The following is a 22329-nucleotide window of genomic DNA, read 5'->3' on the forward strand; positions in this document are numbered from 1 at the left end:
GTTGGGAGTGGTAGAGCACCAAGAAAGTAAAGTTTAGATAGTTTGTAATAATTATATAACAGGTGCAGAGACCAACACACAATACTGGTGAGACATGGGTGCTCATAATTCTGGAAGATGAAGCTTCAGAGAATGTCTGGTGAATGAATGTCAAAGATGGTATAGAGAAGGAAGAAGAGCATTTTATGTCTTCTTCTGCCAGTAAAATTTCATCATTTGTAACTGTCCAAATAAGTATGATCCATCCCCATGTGCATGTTATTGCAAAGAATAACAGTGGTTTAATGACAGGATAATCAGAGGTTGGATTTGTTCACAATAATATCTACCCAGCCAACAAGCCAACAGTATATTTGGTTAATTGTAGTCCATGATTGTCCGTTTAGTACTTTTTTATGGTTTCCTCTGTTAGAGGTGGCAGGTGAGACTTCTTGGCATGTGTGCTTGTTACTTGTATACAAGATTGCTCCTCTAGTTCACCTGGATGATGGTCTGTGTTGTCTTTAGTCACCCAGGTTGCATTTAGCTGTGAAGGCAAAATCTTTGACTGTAACAGTCCAAGCCAGGATATAGATTTGTTTGTTCCTTGAGTAGAACTCCCATCATATATGTGAGAATGATCGTCTATCTTCTGCTAATTTATTTGTGAAGTGTGGCTCTTTCATTACCTAAAGAACCATGATATGTCCACTGAAAAGGTTGTCAGGGACTTATAGAGTTGTCAGGTAGTACTGCTTGAGGGCATAAGTGACAAACCTGGGCACCTCTACTTTTAAACTTTTTCTATGCGTTGCAAGACAGTTGTTCATCATTTTCCTATTCTCAAGCAGATTAAGGTAGCCAGGACACAGCCTAACCCTTCTCAAGAAAACAGTGTCCATGCCTTCCTCGGAGAATCCTTTCAATAGGTAATGGTCACCCTTATGCACGTTTCTGCTGGCAATAGGACTTGTCTGTAGACTCAGGAGTCATGGTAGGAGGTAAAGGCAAAGCTATGGGTAATTGATGAGATATAGTCGTAATTTGTCCTAGGTACTTGACCCTTTCTACATCAGTGGAAAGATCCATATACCAAAATGGGACCTCCCTTTTTCTTCAGGAGTCTTACCAGAACCCTATACAAACCACTTCAGGAATTTTGTATGTCGCATCATGTGATGATGACTGTTTCTGTCTTAACCTTTGCATTTGCAAGAGGAGTTCGTGAGTATCATGCATTGTCCTGAAAGATCACGCCACTGCAGGATCATTTCTGACTCCATCCTTGATTTCCATCGACACAGATGACCTTTCTTGTCTTGTGAAAACCATCCAACAGTACCTCAGAGGACCATGTGCATAAGAACCAAGGATTCTAGGTGCTTTTTGTCAACATTATTGGAGGAATTATGTCACCCAGAACATAATATCTTACTGGATAAGTCAGATCTTTCATTACTTATATTAAGCAGTCTCTGAAGAAGAGGCCGGGCAAATAAAAGTGACTATGAAATCAATGTCTTCGCAGCTTCCTTGGTTTTTCAAGAGGAATAGTGGGATTTTAACCATCAGGAGTAGAAAAATGGAAGTGCCATTTGACCATCACCACATTGTATATTTTCATGATTTTATGCACAAAGGTATAAGTTTGTACTTGTTGGGTACATTGGTCTAGGTGAGACAGGAATTCTAAAGGGTATAGTCTTCTGAAATTACAGACACATGTGTCTTACCAGAATCTGTAGTTACTCTATCTGTCTGTTTTATTTTGGAAGAAGTACAAGCTATCTGTGTTATTAATTGGATTTTTTATACTCACTGAGACTTGTAATAATTCCTTGGATGATTAGTTCCTTACGTGTTTGTCCCCCAATTGATTCCATAGATCCTTCAGACCTGTGCATAGGTTGGGACATTCTGTTGTTTAACCTCCCACCTAAACTGTTCAGGCCCTATATGATGAGTTGGTTCGATTTTTTATATATAAACCTACTAACCATGTAAAAATTATCCCCTCCCATCCCTTTGTTCTCTGTATCAGATCTAGTCTGCTGAAAACAATTAATAGGATATTTATTGCTAAGTGATGGGTTGGGGGCCTGCTTGCACAATCAAACATTAGGTTGTTGCTGCTCCATTACATTATATTTGTTTCCAAAATTTAAAAAGTTGCATAATAGGGCATTTGGACAAGGAGTCATCATCATTGTAAATATATTTGTAATTTTATAATTTTATGTGGTTAGATTAAAAATTAGCTGTCTTCGCTCCACTCGTAACTCATGCTCTTTCTGTATGAGCTCCCAGCAGGTCTAGGTCTTCATCTGTACTCTTTCTGCATGGTTTTTCTAGGTCTTCATACTGCTACTTTTAAATCTGCTGCTTTTGTGACCAAGTGCTTGTCATCTCTTCCTATAACAAATCCACGCCATCGCGATCTTTCAGATCTCAGTCTTTTCTCTCCAGCCTCTTGGTTCCACATATGTCCATCAGTTGCTTGTTTATAATACTGTATGTATCATCATCTACTCTGGCCATGAACCTCAACATTGGTATGGTCACACCTTAGTAAAATCTCTTCCATTTTCCTTTTCTTCCCCATCATTTTCTGTTGCATTTTTACCAATTGTCAGTAACTGCCCTTTCTTATAATGGGACATTTTTCATTTACAAGAAGTGTAGCTGTCTCCATTTTATCCATTTTGTAGCTACTTTTTTATTTTGCACTTCTCACAACTCCTATATCCTTCACAGTCAAGTGTGTTCTGAGGTTAAGTGTGTTCTGAGGTTTGTATGAAAAATATTATTTATGGTTTTGGAAAGAATGTATCCATTTTTTCATTTATATTTTGGAAGCCTTGCCTACTGTTAATCGAAGAAAATTTTAAAATAGAACTATAAATATAATTCTGGAATTATTTTCTGTCACTGGATGTCTTAATACTTGTATAGTATTTTGAAAGTTCTCATAATACTTTTTCTTCCTTGTACAAGTTGCCAAACGGGAGGAAGGTTCTCATGTAAGCTACACATTAAACTGATTCTCCTGTTTTCAAGCCGTAGGGCAGTTGTTCTACTTGAAATACAGTACGTATATGAAGCGTGACTTTGTTTTACACAGATATGGTGGTGCTGTAGCCAGACGTGCAGCCATTACTATACAGCGAGCATACAGACACTATGCCATGTATAAGAAATTCCGCTCCATCACAGCCACTGCAAAAGCGCAGGAGAAGAGACTGTCTCGAAGGTTTACTGTTGATGTCCCTGAATGGAGTGAACCTGGGCAACATTGCCACGATGCTGAGCATATTATACGATCCGAGTTTGATCAGTTACAGAGGAATTTAAGTGCTGCAGGTTAGATCTTACAGAAAAGTTTTTATTTTTGTCATTGTGGGATAAAATATAACATATTTTTCATGTTGACTCTTAATCTATGAATAAAAACATTATTGTGATTTTTTCAAGTCCTTTCCAGATCATTTTTCAGAGGAAGTATTTCAATTGTATTTTAAAGCATAGTAAATTATTTGTGGTATTATCTGGGAATGCTTATGTAACTCTGCCATTCCATGAATCTAGTCTATGGTGAAGGAAGGCGACCAGCACGCTCACTATCAATGCGAGACAGCCCACGAACGTCTGCAACTGGCAGTGTCACAACGACAGCTGCAACTACCCGACCCCAGCAAGATGATAATTATGACTTACATGACACCATAGCTTCCATGAGTGACAGTTCATTATATTGTCATGTGTCTGCGCAGTCTCCGCTGACTCCTACGACAACAGTAACCCCATCCCACACCCATGCACGAAATGGCTCTGGCGACTATCAGCAGCAGCAGACAGATCTGGGTTTATATGCCTCAGCCAAGGAACTCAAGTATTTTTCCTCAGAGGACAGTGGTCTTGTAAGTACAGAAAATAGGAGTTTTTCAGGTAAACATATATGTATTGTGTATCAAATGTTTTATTTTATTTTTTTTTTTATTGTGTTATTTAAGATAGTAGATGTACGTATTCTAATAAAATCTTGTTAAAACTGGGTAGATTGTCAGTGAATTTCAGTCTCATCTTTGTTAATTTTTCTTTTTGCTGTTTCTTAGATATAACTTGTAAATGTGTAATTTTTAAAAAATATTTAAAATTAAAACAAGGGTCTAACTTGTCCTAAATGTGTGGCTATAACTTGTCCTAAATGTGTAATTTTTTAAAAAATATTTAAAATTAAAACAAGGCTATACCTGTAGCATGCTATTTCATTTGACACAAAATGTTCCCAGCAATGGAAGAATAGGTGTCAGGTCTCCAATAGTGCACAGGTCATATGTACAGTAAGACTACTGGCTGCAGTCATTAAAAATCAGAAAATGTCTGTTGACATCCCAAAGCTCTCATAGAAACAATTGATGTTACGAAGCTCTTGTCTTGCAAGCGCCGTCTTCACCATGAGATACAGTCACAACTAGTATACTACTTACTTATGAATGAGTTATGTTCCGGATGGCTGTTTTTAATATTTAATGCATAATTTTTTCAATGTTTACATTCCTTTGTTAACTTGGGAATCATAGATAATACTATTTTTACTGTATTTTTAAATCATGCAGTATTATAAAGAATTATTTTGTATGCCAGAAAGGTAAAAAGAGGAAAATAAAATTTAGATTGAAGCCATATTCAAAATTTAGTAATTTCTCCATGCTTTAAAAGTTATGAACTTGCAGAGAATTTTGCAGGAGCAACATCTGACATTGGAATTTCATCAAGAAAACAGTTCACACTGCCATCTATTGACAAAAATGAATTTAAATATTTATTAGGGGTAGAGGAAATAGAAAATGGGAATTCATCAAAGAACGAGTTAAATAAGAAAGATAGAAATAAGTAGGAATATTTTTTGTGATTGTAAGAACATATGTAGTTAATCACAAGAATACTCTAGATAATCAGGGATTGAGTTAAAGAAACCGTTTCATCTTCTGTCGTTTACAAAAATTCGTACCAACAGAAAAGGTGCACAGAGGGAAATTCTAACTTGTGACTGGAGATGGGTCTCTTGCTTGGTTTGGTTGGACTCTCATAGTTGGATCTTTACTATTTCTTCTATTAATTGTAATTTTCTCTTATGGTTCATTTCTCCATTACATTGCTGGGGCACTAGGAATTTCAGATATGTCTTCTTTATTGTACACAGTGGAAACTATTCATTTAATAGATCTGCCATAACAGCATTAGTTATTCATTTAATAGGTAAGCTATAATTACATGACTAACATTGATATTGTACTCATGATTAGTTTTATACTTAAGTTTTGAGGCTAAAGAGATATTTTGCACCAAAATCTATGTTGCTCTAGATGCAGTTCTATTGCTGTATTCTAACTTTCTCCTAATTAATATGTCTACCTTCCAGCACTTTTTTGAGTTGTGTGCATAATTAATTGATTGATTTTGGGATTTTCCAATAGCATCACAATTTTCATGTGTGCACTTTTCACAGGCTGACACTGTTCTTCCTTTGCAGAAGGTTTGTTGGGGAAGATTCTGAGGCAAACAAAATAGCTTATTAAGTTATGGGTTTAATAAAATGAGCCATTATGCAGCTCTTAAATTTTCTTTTTTAGGGAAGTCAGGATAGTGCAAGCTTGGGAAGAGGAAATATTTCTCAGAGAGGTGGACGGCCAGGTGCTAAAAAAGTTCCTCCAGAAGTACCAAGGAGATCATCATCAATTAAGTCCAGTGAGAGTGGTGGCAGCATTGATAGGTAAGTATAATAGAAGACCTGTACAGTTTATTTGTTCATATGGTACTTTTATTTCAAGACCCAGATGTTGTAAACACAGTAGTGGGGTTTTCAAATAAGAAGTTTGGGATCATCATAGATTTGCACAGAATATAATTTGAGTACTGTATTGCTAAATATGCAGCTGGCATAATTTATAAGATATCTGAAGTGTTTTAATTACAGCTATAAATGATTGAAAATTCTACATGACCCAAATTGCCAAATCCGTAATATTTTTTCTAAAGCATTATTATTACTATTATTGTTATTTTTTTTTCTTATCACAGTCATCCTGTTCGACTGGGTGGTTTTTATATTGTGGGGTTCCAGGTTGCATCCTGCCTCCTTAGGTGTCCATCACTTTTCTTACTATGTGTGTTGTTTCCAAGAGAACACACTATCATGAGTCATGGAGCCACTTCAGCATCTAATTTTTCCCAGTTCTTTTTCAGGGATCTAGTGATCGTGCTTAGTGTCCTTATGATTATGGGCACAATTACCACTGGCATATCCCATGTCCTTCTTATTTCTATTATCAGGTCTTGATACTTATCAATTTTTTCTTTCTTTCACATCTACTCTGGTGTCCCATGGTATTTTGACATCAATGAGTGATACTTTCTTCTTGATTTTGTCAATCAATGTCACATCTGATCTATTTGCAAGTACCACCCTATCTGTTCTGATACCATAGTCCCAGAGGATCTTTGCCTGATCGTTTTCTATCACTCGCTCAGGTTGGTGCTCGTATCACTTATTACTGCAAGGTAGCTGGTGTTTCTTGCACAGGCTCCAGTGGAGGGCTTTTGCTACTGAATCATGCCTCTTTTTGTACTCGTTCTGTACAAGTGCCAGACATTCAGTAACTATGTGGATTATGGTTTCATTTTTCATATTGCACTTCATATGGGCTAGATGTTATTTCCATCTATAGTTCTTTGAATATATCTTGTTATTAGGTCCTGGTCTTGTGCTGCTGTTAGCATTCCTTTTGTTTTCTTCTTGAGTTCTCCCTTCTGTAGGCATTGCCATGTTTCATAGCAGGCCAGTTCTTTAATATGTCTCGTGTACTTTATGTACATCGGTTTGTTATGCCATTCTTTTTTTCTGTTTATTCTCCTGTGTCTGTATGTTTCTGGGTCTTCACCTACTTTTATCAGTCCTTCCCAGGTACTCCTAAGCCACTCATTTTCACTTGTTTTCAGATATCTTGGGATTAGTGCTTTGTGTATTGTTATGTGTTTCCTAGTTTTCTGGCCTATGCTGCGGAGTTTAGCTGCCATCCACTCCACTACTCCTGCTCTGTATCTGGTTACTATTACTGCCCATGTGTTTATGGCTTTTGACTTGAGCATCACCTTAAATCTGCATATAATCTTTCCTGATCTTGTCCTTCATCTCTTGGTGTTTTATATCCTCTCCTATTATTCCCAGGTATTTGTATCCTGTCTCATATGTGTGTTTAATGCTATTCCTATCCGGTAGCTTTATCCCTTCAGTCCTTGTCACTTTGCCTTTTTGTATGTTGAACAAAGCACATTTTTCTGTTTCAAACTCCATCCTGATGTCATGGTCTGGGTTAGGGTATGTGATTCATTGATGCTCTTACCATACAGCTTGATGTCGTCCATGAACATCAGATGGTTAATTCTGTTGCCTCCTTTCTTGAGTTGATACCTAGCATCCATCTTTTGCTGTACTACTGTCATGGGAATTATGGCTACAATTATTATTATTATTATTATTATTATTATTATTAATAGTGTGGGGTTCCGGGTTGCATCTTACCTCCTTAGGAGTCCATCACATTTCTTACTATGTGTGCCGTTTCTAGGATCACACTCTTCTGCATGAGTCCTGGAGCTACTTCAGCGTCTAGTTTTTCTAGATTCCTTTTCAGGGATCTTGGGATCGTGCCTAGTGCTCCTATGATTATGGGTACGATTTCCACTGGCATATCCCATATCCTTCTTATTTCTATTTTCAGATCTTGATACTTATCCATTTTTTCCCTCTCTTTCTCTTCAACTCTGGTATCCTATGGTATTGCAACATCAATGAGTGATACTTTCTTCTTAACTTTGTCAATCAACGTCACGTCTGGTCTATTTGCACGTATCACCCTATCCGTTCTGATACCATAGTCCCAGATGATCTTTGCCTGATCGTTTTCTATCACTCGCTCAGGTTGGTGCTCGTACCACTTATTACTGCAAGGTAGCTGGTGTTTCTTGCACAGGCTCCAGTGGAGGGCTTTTGCCACTGAATCATGCCTCTTTTTGTACTGGTTCTGTGCAAGTGCCGGGCATTCGCTTGCTATGTGGTTTATGGTTTCATTTTTCGTATTGCACTTCCTACATATGGGAGAGATGTTATTTCCGTCTATCGTTCTTTGTACATATCTGGTTCTTAGGGCCTGATCTTGTGCCGCTGTTATCATTCCTTCAGTTTCCTTCTTTAGCTCTCCCCTTTGTAGACATTGCCATGTGTCATCGCTGGCTAGTTCTTTAGTCTGTCTCATGTATTGTCCGTGCATTGGTTTGTTGTGCCAGTCCTCTGTTCTGTCTGTCATTCTCATATGTCTGTATATTTCTGGGTCTTCGTCTACTTTTATTAGTCCTTCTTCCCATGCACTCTTTAGCCACTCGTCTTCACTTGTTTTCAGATATTGCCCCAGTGCTCTGTTCTCGATGTTGACGCAGTCCTCTATACTTAGTAGTCCTCTCCCTCCTTCCTTTCGTGTTATGTATAGTCTGTCCGTATTTGCTCTTGGGTGTAGTGCTCTGTGTGTTGTCATATGTTTCCTGGTTTTCTGATCTATGCTGCAGAGTTCTGCCTTCGTCCATTCCACTATTCCTGCGCTGTATCTTTATTACTGGCACTGCCCATGTGTTTATGGCTTTTATCATATTTCTGGCGTTGAGTTTTGACTTGAGTATCGCCTTGAGTCTCTGCATATATTCTTTCCTGATCGTGACTTCATCTCTGGTGTTTCTATATCCACTCTGCATATTCTTTCCTGATCGTGGCCCTTCATCTCTTGGTGTTTTATATCCCCTCCTTCCATTATTCCCAGGTATTTGTATCCTGTCCCATCTATGTGTTTGATGTTGCTCCCATCTGGTAGCTTTATCCCTTCAGTCCCTGTTACTTTGCCTTTTTGTATGTTGACTAAGGCGCATTTTTCTATTCCAAACTCCATCCTGATGTCCCCAGATACAATCCTTACAGTCTGGATTAGGGTATCTATTTCCTTGATGCTTGTAACATACAGCTTGATGTCGTCCATGAACGTCAGATGGTTGATTCTGTAGCCTCTTTTCTTGAGTTGGGACCCGGCATCCATCTTGTGTAGTACTTTTGTCATGGGAATCATGGCTACTACGAAGAGTAGTGGGGACAGTGAGTCGCCCTGGAAGATCCCTCTCCTGATATTAACCCCTGCTAGTCTTATTCCAGAGCTTGTAAGTATTGTATTCCAGATGCGCATTGTATTTTTGAGGAAGCTGATGGTGTTTTCCTCTGCCCCATATATTTTCAGGCATTCTATTAGCCATGTGTGTGGTATCATGTCGAAGGCTTTCTTATAGTCTATCCATGCCATGCTTAGGTTGGTTTTCCTTCTCCTACTGTTCTTCATTGCTATTTTGTCTATCAGGAGCTGGTCTTTTGTGCCCCTACACTTACTTCTGCAGCCTATCTGTTGGTGGTGTTTGTCTCCTCTAGGTAATTGTATAGCCTTTCACAGATGATACCTGTTAGTAGCTTCCACATTATTGGTAGGCAGGTGATAGGCCTGTAGTTACTCGCTATATTTCTCTTACTCTTGACTTTTTGTACTAAGGATGTTCTTCCTGTGGTCATCCACTTGGGTGCGTGGTGATTTGAGATACAATGCTGGAGTTGTTCTGCTATTCGTGGGTGTAGGGCCTTGAAGTTTTTGAGCCAGTATCCATGGACTTCATCGGGACCTGGGGCTTTCCAGTTTGGCATTTTCTTTAGTTGGTGTCTGTCGTGATCTCTGTGAATCTTTGTTTTATTCTCCCTGTTTCTTCCTCCTTGACTTCCTGGAGCCATGTTGCATGTTTGTTGTGTGATACCGGATTGCTCCATATGATTTCCCAGAGTCTTACTTGGTTCGGCTTCAGGAATTTCTTGGTGGTTGTCTTCCCTTCTTAGTTGGCTGTACTATAGTCTTTTCTGGTTGGTTCCGAATAGTTTGTTCTGTTGGTATCCCTTATTCCTGTTCATGTACCGTTGGATCTTATGTGCTTTGGCCTTAAGCCTCTGTTTTACATCTTCTATTGTGTTGTTTAGTCCCCTCTCTTGTACTTTGTATTTCTTGTTGAGTTCCTCCCTTGTTTTCTTGCTTCGTAGCCTTTTTTCTGCCATCTCTTTCAGTTTACTCAAGTCAGATCGCATCACCATGATTTGCTTTTCCAGGCGCCTTTTCCAAGGAGGTTGCTGTTTTGGTTTCTGTTGGGTTGGTTGTGCTGGTGGTGATAGTGTTGCTGCATATGCCAAGTTATTTGTTTCTGTGATACTGGTGGTGTGTATTATGCCCATTATTTCATTGACCTCACTTGTTTTCTGCCTTAATTTCTTGGCGTTGGTGTTTCTTCGTGTGTCGTTGTTTAATACCTCATCATCCCTGTCATCTTCTGTGGCATCGTCTCTCAGTTTGTCTTCGTGTAATTCGTTGTCGTGTGACATTTCCCTTTCCAGTTCTTCTCTTTCTGTTGGGGAGAGCCAGTTCTTTTTCTTTATGTTCCTTACTTGGTCTGCCAGCCTCTGCTCTGTTTGGGGGGTGTTATTCCTCTCATTCCAGATGTTGACCGTCCTTCTTCTATATCCTCTCTCCATCGGGTTGCTTCTGATGTAGCATCTCCATATTTCCTTATTTTCTTCTCTTGTTCATATCTTCCTCTGGTTTGTTTCTGTAGCTCCAATCTCAGGCTGTTACTGTCGTTGTGGTGGTCAGTTGCTGGATGACGACCTCCAAGTACCTGACCGTCTTCCCCTTCAATTGGGTTGAATACCTGGCTGCCGGACGAAGCTCCTCTGTTGCCAGAGGTTCCATTTACGTCGTTGTCGTTTATTCCTTCATTTCTTAACATCATTGCTGAGTTTTGCTATTTAACCCATAGCTGGACCCTACCCCATCAGGGATAGGTACTCATTTACAGCTGAGAGACTGAGGAAATTATGGTAAAGATCCTTTCCCAAGGAATCAACGCCAAGGAGAGCGGTCACCCATCCAACGACTGACCAGCCCCAATGTTGCTTAACCAGTCCATTGAGGACCAAACCCACTCTGCCACGGCGCCACATTATTATTATTATTATTATTATTATTATTATTATTATTATCTGCTGTTCTTCAAGTGCCAAGTCATCATATGTTTTCATTATTTATTTGATAAATTTTGGGCATTGTATGGGGCCAACATACTCCCAATTGGTGAATGTGTCCTCCCAGACTACCCTCCACAGTAAAACCTTTTGATGCCTCTCATCTTTAGCAAACCCCCATCCCCCCCCCCCATGTTACTGCTTTATGAGTGTTACCTTTCATATCAATCTTTTGCTATGAAGGACTTGTATCAAAGTGATAGGCTCTAGTAAGGTATTGGTTTGTTTTTTGCACAAATTCACAGCCCATTTGTAGCAAAGATTGTGGGCTACATATACGTTGCAAAATAAGCTAAGGATTTCACCATTAGGAAGTAGTACAGTATATACACTTTAAATGTTAAAATACAGTACACAAAACTTTTTCCCATAGTTTCCTTAAAGTATCGTTGTTTATATGTACGTATACATGTGCCATCCGTAACATTAAATACATTCATGAATTGTAAATACATTCATGAATTGGAGAAACTTGCTACCTTTTCCTAGATATATTAAGAGTAAAGTAGTACACATAATCCCCCACCCTTAAAAACCTTTAATGTTTTCTAGTCAAAGAATTAATTTATTGATGGTTTGTTCATTGGTTTAGCACTGCCGTATTGTCCACTGCAAATCATAGAGTTCATTGCCACCCTCCATCCCTGACACCTCCATCTTCTACACCATCCTCACTTACATCAGAAGGTGGACACAGTGAGAGAGGAGCTCTCAGAAGGTAAATATGCAAGCTGGCAGTTGTGTTGTAGGGTTGTGTTTGTGCGCAGCCAGCTCAGTTATTTTTTAATGCATACTAACCGGTGTAGGTGCTAGAACAGTGGCTTAAACAAAAGACTGGATTGGCTTGTAGATACTGTAGTTATTTTACCTGTAGTCTTAGTTTTAAAGTAGTGTTCATTTAAAGTAGTATATTGAACATTGATGTGTAGTACATATATTGAACACTGCAGTTTTATATACATTGTGTGTTATTTTATTCCTACCAAATACAAACCATTGCCTTGGTAGAGCCTATTACTTCAGTATTTAAGAGCCCAACAGGCCAAGTATTTATAAGATTGGTGATTATGTTGCTTATGGGGTAAGATACCCCTCAAGTTAAATGTAACAAATCCTCTCTTGTCCACTTTGGTTATTTAAAGTGTGCTGGTATTTCTTTCTACTTGCTCTTGTGTAGTTTCAAGATGTGAGCCTGTGCATGTTTTCTGTTGCTCATAGTTAGGACATTCAACATACGTGGTCTGCCTGCCTGCTGGCAAAGACTTTGGTTTGATAAGTGCTGAATTTGTAAATAATGACTGATAAGCAGCTTGAGATAGAGGTATTCATGGACTTCATCCAGCAACTAGGAGACTAAAATGTTTTTAAGCACAGATGCTGTTCAACTTCTACTTATTGCTGAAACCCTTACCAGCAGGAGTAAGAAGAATAATGATTGATGGTATGGGCTGTTTTGGAAACATTATCCCCCATCAGCCCATGACTGGTCTAATGTTGATCAACAAACATGAAGTTCTTGTATATTGGCATTGAGTCTTTGTTTATAAAATTACTAAATAGAATTTTAAATTATGAAGGCTTATATACTTTTTGTATTTTTCATCATCAATCTGTGTAGCTACTGAGTTCTTTCCAGTGAATCTACAATGGTTTTCAGATTCCATATTGTTTTATGTAAGGTTATTATTCTCTCTTCTACGTAAAGGATTTATGTCACTTTTTACGTGGTATACTGTAAATTCTGGTCTGTACAAGAGATCTTTGGATACTCGTACACTTATTTGGCTATGTTTGGATCTCTTTAAACTCTCAAATATTTTAATTACTTGTACCTTATTATGTATTTATTGTCATAACTGTATGCGTCAGAACTAAGAAATGTTTTATTTTCTTGATTAGAATACAGTAATTGTCATTGTTACAGTTGTAATTTCCTTCAAATAAACTCTTACAGATGAATTAAGTACACTATTCTAATTTTTAAAAAGTGGTATTATAATAGTATTTATTTCTTCATCTAAGCATTCCATGTTACTGATTTCTATACACATTAAACTATGTCTGAAAAGCCACATTTTACACTAGCATGTTTTGAAAATACTTCAGTTAAAGATATTGATTGTTGGTTTTCTTTAAACTTATATTAACCATGGAGTGAACTGTGAGTGCCAGCATAATCATAAAAAAATAAACAGCATAGTTAGTGGGATAAAATTTTAAAAAACGATGCGCTGATGATGAAAAAGCACTTAAGAGATGATGTGTACTTGGCTAAGTTGCAATGACAAATGAAGAATTAGTGTAGTGTATTATCAAATGTGGGTCTGGGCATGCACAGTTGAAGCCTCTCCATCTTGAATGGTACAAGTTGATGTGACTTGAATTCCATTGTGCAAAAGTAAGGCATTTTATAATAGATTGGTCGTTGTGAACAAGCAGTATCATATTTCTTAGAACTAAATCATTGTCTAGCGTGAGATCCATCATCTTTCCAATTTGGCTGGTTGTAGATATATGTAGGTGAAAGTTCTTAATCAGGCAATGATTTGTTTTTACAATATGCATTAATATTAAAAAAAATTTACATTTATAGGTCAGCAGATAATGGGTCAATGTCCAGTGTGCAGTCATCAGGTTCTGACTCTTCCCTTTCCCAGTCCAACTCTGATCGTGCTACTCCATTGTCAACTCATGATCAGGTTGATAATTCTGACTATCATCCCACTTCACCAATATGGAAACGCAAAAATCAAGTAAGAAAAACGGCAGTACCTTACAGAGTTTTCAGATTTAAACACATACTCATATTTTTGAGTGTTTGTCCTTATAGTTCACAAGGTCTGACTAAATACCTGCTATTGACAGTATCTAAACAAATGGTGGTAGCTAATGCAAATACATAAGGAAGTTTTATGACTTGATATTACAATGTGTTCATGTAAAAGGTAAACCATTGCCATGTATAGCCTCAGGCTCTGTTTTGAAGTAGGCTATTGTAAATTTGGCTGGTGATTTGTAAGAATCTCCTACTGTAGGCTATATGAGATCCCCTCACTCTCTATCTTTTATTTTAGTCACATCCTGTATGTTCAGTCATCCTCATTCACTTACTCATTTCTTATGCTAGTGGTCTTATTAGATTTTTATGTCTCCCTTCTTTCTTGCTTCCTCAAGGTTATTCCCTCATTTCAGTAAATTTTAGTTTTGAATAATCTCTTTTTTCTGCTGCATGCCAATTGCTTTCCCTTAATCTCTCATTCTTCTTTACGTGATGATGGGTCACATCCATAAAAGATCTCCAGTGACTGAGTAAGTAATTCCTGTTATTTCATCTTAATATTTTTCCTGATTAAATACCTGCATTACTACTTGAGAAACCCAGTAATTACATGTTGCCAGATCATTTGAGTTTTTTGTTTTCTCATAATTTTTCCCATACTTTAGACGGATGATGGTCTCTGTATAGGTGGAAACATTGCCGAAGATTTTGTGCATTGTGCATGCTAATTTGCACTGGAATCAGTAGCTTGCCAGAATGAATTAAATAACATGTGCTCTTTCTCTAACTCATCAGTTTGCTTTCTGTTTTTTCACAGTGCATCATCCTGGTTTGCTTGATTTTGTTACAGAGGTGTTTTGTAGGTGGGATCGGATCCAAGCCCAGACAAACATGATTTTTACTTCATTCCCCAAGCCCCAGATTTCAGCCATTTTTCTCAAAATTTCCATTCTGCCAATGCTAGTAGGCCTCATGTTATATGTGTTTTTCTTCCTTTTCCTCTCCTCTTCTTCCCCTTATACATATCTTCCTGTTATCCCTCCTAATCTAACCCTTTCCAAATCATATTCCTTCTCTCTGCTGGACAAACTATAGGCGTGACTTCCTCCTCTTCCAGGTTGTAACCATTTGAGTTCTAGGTGTGAATATATTTTTTTCATTCTGGCAGAATGGCTGTACTATCTTATCCTGTGCAAGACACTTTTCATTAAACCCCTTTTTAAATCCATCAATTATGGTTGCTTTCTCTACAAAAGGGACAAGTAGAATCTTGGCTTTGTATATGGCATCTGATCCTGCTGCAGTTCTGCTCTTCATTACAAGAGTTGCTACTTGTTTGGGTTTTTTTTAAATCCTGAGGTTTATTTTCTGGTAAGGGGCTCTTGCAGTGATGCCTCAGCTAACATTCCGCTGTAGAATGTGGTGTTTCTGCCAGTATGCAGACCAATATGCAAGTGATGGTAGATAACTATGTTCTCTTTCATTGTCTTTATGGGTTGGTAAAGTTCAGTTTTCTCTGTGATTGCAGTTCAGTGATATTCTCTGTGATTGCAGTTCAATGATATGTGCTACCTATCAATTATTTGTTGATTAGACAGATAAGTGACATTCATTATATGCATCTTCCCATAAGCACTCATTAAAGGCATTTTATAGATATCTAGGCATTGTGCTAAAGTATTCGAGCAATGATCAACTTTCATTGCCTTTATGTACAGTATGTATATACATATATCTGATATATTCATTTATTCAATACAGGCGGCCCTCGGTTAGCGGCAGGGGTTCCGTTCCTGGCCGCCGACGCTAAGTGATTTTCACCGCTAAGCGATTTTAAAGCCTACGCCCGCTGCACACCTTTCGAAACTCTTGACCAGTCAAAGGCGCCGTAATCCCACAATGGCGCAATAAGTAGAATTATATTTATGCAGTATAGTACTATAGAATTTACTATACAGTAGTACTGTACAGTACATTATAGCATTATAAATACTGTAAAGTGAAAAAAGCCTAGCTTTAATCCTTTGGGTGTCTAGAGTATGTAAAGATATAATAAGGTTTATACAGCGTACATGTAGCTGTAGTGTTTAAGTTACAATAATTCGTCTTACGATAGTCCGATTTTATGAGACCAAATTACAATAACCTAACTTTATCCCATCTTCTAGTTACATAAGTTCAATAACAGCAAAAGAGATCGATGAGTATAGAATGATGAAAGTATGGTTTTAACGTTATACTCGTTGGTGAACGTGTGACAGCCGTGAACAACCGAACGAGAAACGACTTTTTTTTTTTTTTTTTTTTTCTAAGTACAACCGAATTGGATTACATCCGTTTTTTTTTTTTTTTTTTTTTTTATAAGTACAACCGAATTGGATTACATCCGTTTGGCTTGTATTTCAATCATCGTACTACAGTACACTATTGCCGTAGTTGTTATAAATGGCGTTATGTAGAATAAAACTGAGATATCTTAATGTAATAACTTCATTCGCTATAGATCAATGATCTTTATAGATCAAAGATGAATTGGGAAATATACTGTTAAATTTAACCTAGTTATAACTGAAGCTGAGAAAACTGTTCAAGCTGCTAATGACCATTTTCGTACATCGGCAACAAGGATAAAACTCCAGTAACGTATGCCATCAAACACAACCGTAGATAAAATTGAGATAAAATCATTTTAATCAAAACTACTGTGCTTGAAAGAACACATTTTACTGTTGGTTTCACGCCGATATAAGATAAATAACGTAAAGTTCGTATTACGATTATATAAAGGAGAATTGCGAACGGAATCACATAATTTTTTTACGCAATAAACATGCCGCCAACGTAATCTGTTAACGAAAATAAGTAGTTCACATTCACAAGATATATTCAATTCATATTTCCACCTAAAAACATGTTGTATAAGAAAAAATAACCTTGTCTCATATAAGTCATGTATCTAGATATTCGTTTATGCTAACTAGAAGGAAGAGAATTCGCTCAGAATTGCTTTAAATATGGCAAAACAAACTCATATTCCCCATCAGCTGATTTCAAACCACAACATTGGCCGCTCCGCGGAATACTGGCTTAGATTTGCCGTAGTATTTTATAATACAGTAATGTGAGAATACATACATTATTATTGGATACAGTGAAGTAATGTATGACTTTTCAAATGATTTATGCAAAAGATGCATAATTAATAAAATAACACCATGCATTTTTCGGAACAGTGGCGGACAAGAACGAACATGACAAAACATCCCCTGACAGCGTGGAGCGTAGTTACAAAGGCTGCCTTAATTTGTATCATATTTATGTACAAAAATAAAAATACCATATATGTAATATATTTTCATACACATTTTAAACATAAAAGCATAAACATTTAAAAAATCGACACATTGATCGCTAAATTTGCATTCTTTTACTCTAATTTTCGGAAGAGCACAGGTGGCGGTCTTCAATAAAGAAATGAAAAAAATTCATATTTGATAACATGTAAAGGCATTTGAAAGGCTGCTTTTTATCATATTTCTGCACAGAAATAAAAATACCCCATACGTAATACATTTTGATACACATTTTAAACATGAAAAGCATGAACATTTATAAAACCGACACATCGATCGCTAATTTCCACTTTTTTTTAACTCGATATTTCGGAAGAGCGGCAGGCGGCGCTCACAAGAAAGAACATGAAAAAACATCATATTTGATAACGTGTGAAGGGCAGTTTCGAAAGCGTATCATATTTCTGTGCAGAAATAAAAATACCCTATACGTAATACATTTTCATACACATTTTAAGCATAAAAGCATGAACATTTATAAATCGACACATCCATAGCTAAATTTGCACTTATGTAACTCGATATTTTCGGCATAGAACAGCGTCAGAGGCATATATTTTACCCTAATACCTATATAATAACTCCATAAAATTTGTTAATATAATTTGCATAACCTTTATGGTCTGAACGGCATTTCTACAAATGCGTGAACTCGTTAGACAACGGCACTAGTGGCGCTGTTAACTGAAAATTGTGCCATAAAAATACCTTATTTTTTTAATGAATAATTTTGATGACTGCCGTAAAACCGATTCACCGCTGAGCGATTGTGCCGTTAACCGCGGGCCGCCTGTACTACCAATTTTTACTGAACATGGTGAAACTTTGGGTAATCTGGAAGTTCAACTCCAAGGCTTGGATGGTGAGACCAGTTAGCCATTGCTGGATGGTTGTAATTTTTGCTGGCCTTTGAGCAGAATGCTAGAAGGACCAAAGTCTGCAATTGATTCCTCATTGTGAAAGATAATGTTCCCAGTCTCGAAAGCCATGATAATCTAGGCTTCATTTGTACCTTCAAGGTCTTTCATTTTCATTGCTTGCAGTGATGGTTGAAGATGGTCCTGCTCCTATAATAGCCTTAACAAGAATCTGAAGGTCTTGTAGAAATACATTAAGGATGCAGTTAACTGCATCACAGACACTTGGAATGAGCTGCACATAACTCATTCCAAGTGTCTTGTTGAATGCCATACGGAGAGCCTTTCAGCCTGAATGTATGCACAATTTCACATGCATCCCTTGTATGAGGTTTGGTTTGAGGAGATGAACACATAAGTATTGCCATGTTGTGTTAGAACCATAGCTAGCCACTGACCAATGTGTTGATGGTAATCAAGTAGAATGTACAGCAGAACAATGGTGTTGACAGAATAAGATGCAGAAACTCCCAGTTGTTTCAGAGCATAATTGCTTGATTCAAAGATATTGCTAGTATAAGAATGATGTTGATCCTAAGACTTCTGTGGGTGGCACTACTGTGCTTTAGTCTTTGGCGGTTTACATTTATATAGCTTTTTGAAAGAGAACTGGGAGGCAGTGATTTCTTGCTTTATACTTATTCCTCTTGCCCAGCCATCGTCACCAACTGCCTTCTGGATGATGGAGAATAGCATCCTAAAGCAAAGGTGGGTGGGGCCAGCATGTTAATGATTTTTTTAGGGTTACATGCAAGTTGTGGTAAGTAGAATACATTTTAAGCATTTTTATACCTTTCTTTTTTCCTGGTTGAGTTACTTGAATTTATAGGTTTCATTTCATATTTCAAAGGAAATAAAGGGTAAAAGGTACAGCGTAGGAACAAAAACAGTATACTATTGATATAAACAACATTTAATTGAAATATAACTTTTAGAAACTAAATACTTTTGGACTGGACTTCGAGTTTCATATATAAGAATGGTCATGATGGAACTCAACGTAAACTATAAATACAGAACAAGTTGTTTAATAGTGATAACATAACTTGAAGGTCTTGATAATGAGGAATGGTATACATATGTGGTCTTGGAATTTGGACTGATAATGGTGATAAACTGTTGGAACAAATCTTTGTTTGATTATTGATGTCCATTGAAAGCCTACATGTTAATTCAATGAAATCCAAATTTCATGTATAAACTTAAACAGCTTATTGCACATGTCAGCCTTCAGTGGGAAAGTCTTGAATAGACATGGGCTGAAGAAAAGTCCATGGATTTGGAATTGCAGTACGTAGCATGTGAACTTGTTTTGGTGGATGAGAAGTAATGATTAGAATAATCCAAATTATTTTGTTAGTATACAAACAAAATTTTGTGAAGAGATGATCCAGATTCTTTTGATGTTCCTTCTTAATTTTAGAATAATTTCAGGTTTTTTCAATTTGATTTTTTAGTTGTAAATATTACCTACATTTTTTCTTTCATCCTACACTTTTTCTTTCATCTCGTGATATTGGATAATGAGTTATTCCCTCCTGTTTATGGTACGCACAATCTTGAAGATTGTCAAAATTGATATGTCTCCCATATTGTAATTGGTTGCCTCTCGCTAAAGGCTTCTTGTGGAGTATAAATTAAAAGGATTTAAGTTTTTCAGTCCAATTAAGCTAGCTTCACAATTTCACCAGCAGATGAGCACAAGCGAAGTGATTTATGATGATAAGAGGCTGAGCAACATCAGTGAAAATTCAGAAGATTCACTTCAGTCCCATTCCTCTGAGGGAATGACTTACTCCCAAACTATACCCTCACAGATTCCACACTCAGCACGCTACGCCAATGCTCATTTCAATCACACTCCTCATTTACCCAAGGTAGAGTAGATTTGTTGGCATTTTTTTTGCTGTGTATGATAATGATAAATTGGGTAACAACAGGTGTAATTGATAACAAAATCTTATCGCTAGCAATTCTTGTGCTAAATTATGAAAGCTTCTAAGAACTGTCGTGTAAGTGGTACTCTTGGTTTCTCTAGTTTTACATTTATAAATTTTAGTGTACAGTTCTCTTGTTTATGTAGATCATTATAATGTTTATTAATGCATGTTACAATACTTTGTTAATTCATTATCCTGCTTCTCTAGTTCATACGTACCTAAAAATGTATGTTTTTGATTAATGAACATGTACAAGTACACTGACACAATGGAGCATTTATTTGTTCAAGAGGGTGTGAAGAGGATATGAAGACAGTGAATGGTGGTATCAGGAAATATACAAAGTTTAACGAAAGAAAAAGAGTGAAGTTGTTCTAGGTGTTTATTATTTGCAAAATTTAAGAGAAGATCCTGGGAGGGATGAAGAAAAATAGATAAGGTGATCAAGAAGAAAGAGAGAAAAGAAGATATGCAGTAGAAAAAGGGGGAGGGGAAGTGAGCTAGGTCTCAAGGGAGAATAAGTTGTTCCACAAAAAAGTAAATGCATAGGGGAAGGTTAATGAGCATATGGATCTCAGAATAAAACATGCAAATGGAGCGATAATTTGTAAAGAGGATGTGAATCTGGTTGGAGTAAGTATTTTGAGGATTTATACTGTGCAAAAATAGAAGAGTGGCAGAGCTGACTGATGCAAAGTAGTAGTGGTTAGGCGAGTTTGAGAATGTGTATTGAAGTGACTATTGATGATGTAAGGAAAGTAGTCAAAGAGATTTTCCAGTGGAAGGACACTGGGTTTTGATGAGAATACAAGTGAAGTGCTGCAGTTTTGTGGTGATAGAGAAATTAATTTCCGATTACCAGAAACAAATTCCTCTGACTCCACGTTGGCAGAGCAGGGAGTCGAAATTGGGACTACCGAATTGGTAGGCGAGCGCATAAACCACTCATCCAACAAGGAAATAAATGGACAAGGAAAAGGTTCATCAGGAGTGGATGAGAAGAATAATTATTTCTGTATAAGGGTAAAGGTGATAGAGGAGACTGTTAGAATTAAAGAGGGGGCATAATATTACCAAGTACTTATCCAAGGCTTTTGCATTGTAGGATTTGATTGTAAAAGTAGACAGTCAACAGAACGAGTAATAATTATTGGACTAATTCTTTGAGGGTGATAAAAGTTTTTATGATGGAAGCAAATTTATTTGAATTTGTAGGCAGGAGTGACTGCTTTAAGTTGAAACAAGTGTGTAATGTGTCTCTATGGTTGATTAATATCAAAACTGACACAAGAATTGTGATTGTAGATGAATTATGGATCAACTGAAGTTTTCATAAGATACATTACTGATTGGGAAGGGTGAAGAGAAACTGCTAAGACTATTGAAAGTGTTCTACAACATTTGGAAACACCACCTGTACCACCTGTTCCACATTGCATTCATAGCCTGTTTTCCCATCCCACAGTTTATGACATCTGTTGTGCTATCTCAAACTTCTTGCTTCACTCCATTTTAAAAGATTTTAAACAGCCATGGACCCCCAAGTTTCAGCCCTACATTACATAAAGACCAATGTTTCTTCATTCTACACACGTATTCTAATATGATATGTTAGCTATGTAAAAACTTTAAGGTCGGTCTTAATAAATAATTTTCTTCACACTATGTATGGTCAACAGCTTCCACATTGCAAATCTATTTTCTATCATAAGGTTTTTGTGTATCCTTTTCGCCATGTACACTTTTTCCTTTCCTTTTAAACATCGGATTAAATCCTTTTTGATAAATACTTTGACCATGCTCAACCCTTTGTTGAAACCCACATTAATTGTTCTCTTCTTATCAGTTCTTCTGTCATACATTAACTACATAACTGTAGGTGAACTTCCAAACCAGAGACCTAGATTAAAAAAAGAACTACAACAGTCACTGTTGCATTCATACTTTAACCACTGAACTGTGGGTGAAACTTTGTGGAGAAAACTTTTTTAAACCCAGTTGCTTCAGAAGAACTAAAACCTTAACATAAATGTACCCTAGTTTTGATTGTTTTAGTTTTAGTAGGACAATCTGTTATTCCTAGGCTTCCCTTGGCATTGTAGGTTTTGAGTATAGTAGCTAATGAGATAGGGTCAATTATTTTATACTTTTTAAG

At 37.1% G+C, this 22329-nt stretch overlaps 1 protein-coding gene across 19 annotated transcripts in view; it reads left to right on the forward strand.

Annotated features, from left to right (window-relative positions):
* The window catches only part of LOC135220788 (IQ motif and SEC7 domain-containing protein 1-like), a 192586-nt gene that overhangs the window by 147533 nt on the left and 22724 nt on the right, over window positions 1-22329 (forward strand). For 16 of the 19 annotated variants that reach the window (XR_010315799.1, XM_064258269.1, XM_064258271.1 and 13 more), the window contains 6 exons: window positions 3101-3339; window positions 3565-3896; window positions 5613-5752; window positions 11778-11903; window positions 13779-13938; window positions 19926-20111. Coding sequence is in view for 18 of the 19 variants with exons in the window: in XM_064258269.1 (XP_064114339.1) it covers window positions 3101-3339; window positions 3565-3896; window positions 5613-5752; window positions 11778-11903; window positions 13779-13938; window positions 19926-20111 (1183 nt within the window). In the remaining variant the exon portion in view is untranslated. The remainder of the gene's footprint in view (window positions 1-3100; window positions 3340-3564; window positions 3897-5612; window positions 5753-11777; window positions 11904-13778; window positions 13939-19925; window positions 20112-22329) is intronic. The other 3 variants (XM_064258270.1, XM_064258281.1, XM_064258275.1) reach the window with 3 other exon arrangements.

Source organism: Macrobrachium nipponense, chromosome 2 (assembly GCF_015104395.2).
Source record: "Macrobrachium nipponense isolate FS-2020 chromosome 2, ASM1510439v2, whole genome shotgun sequence".
Lineage (NCBI taxonomy): Eukaryota > Metazoa > Arthropoda > Malacostraca > Decapoda > Palaemonidae > Macrobrachium > Macrobrachium nipponense.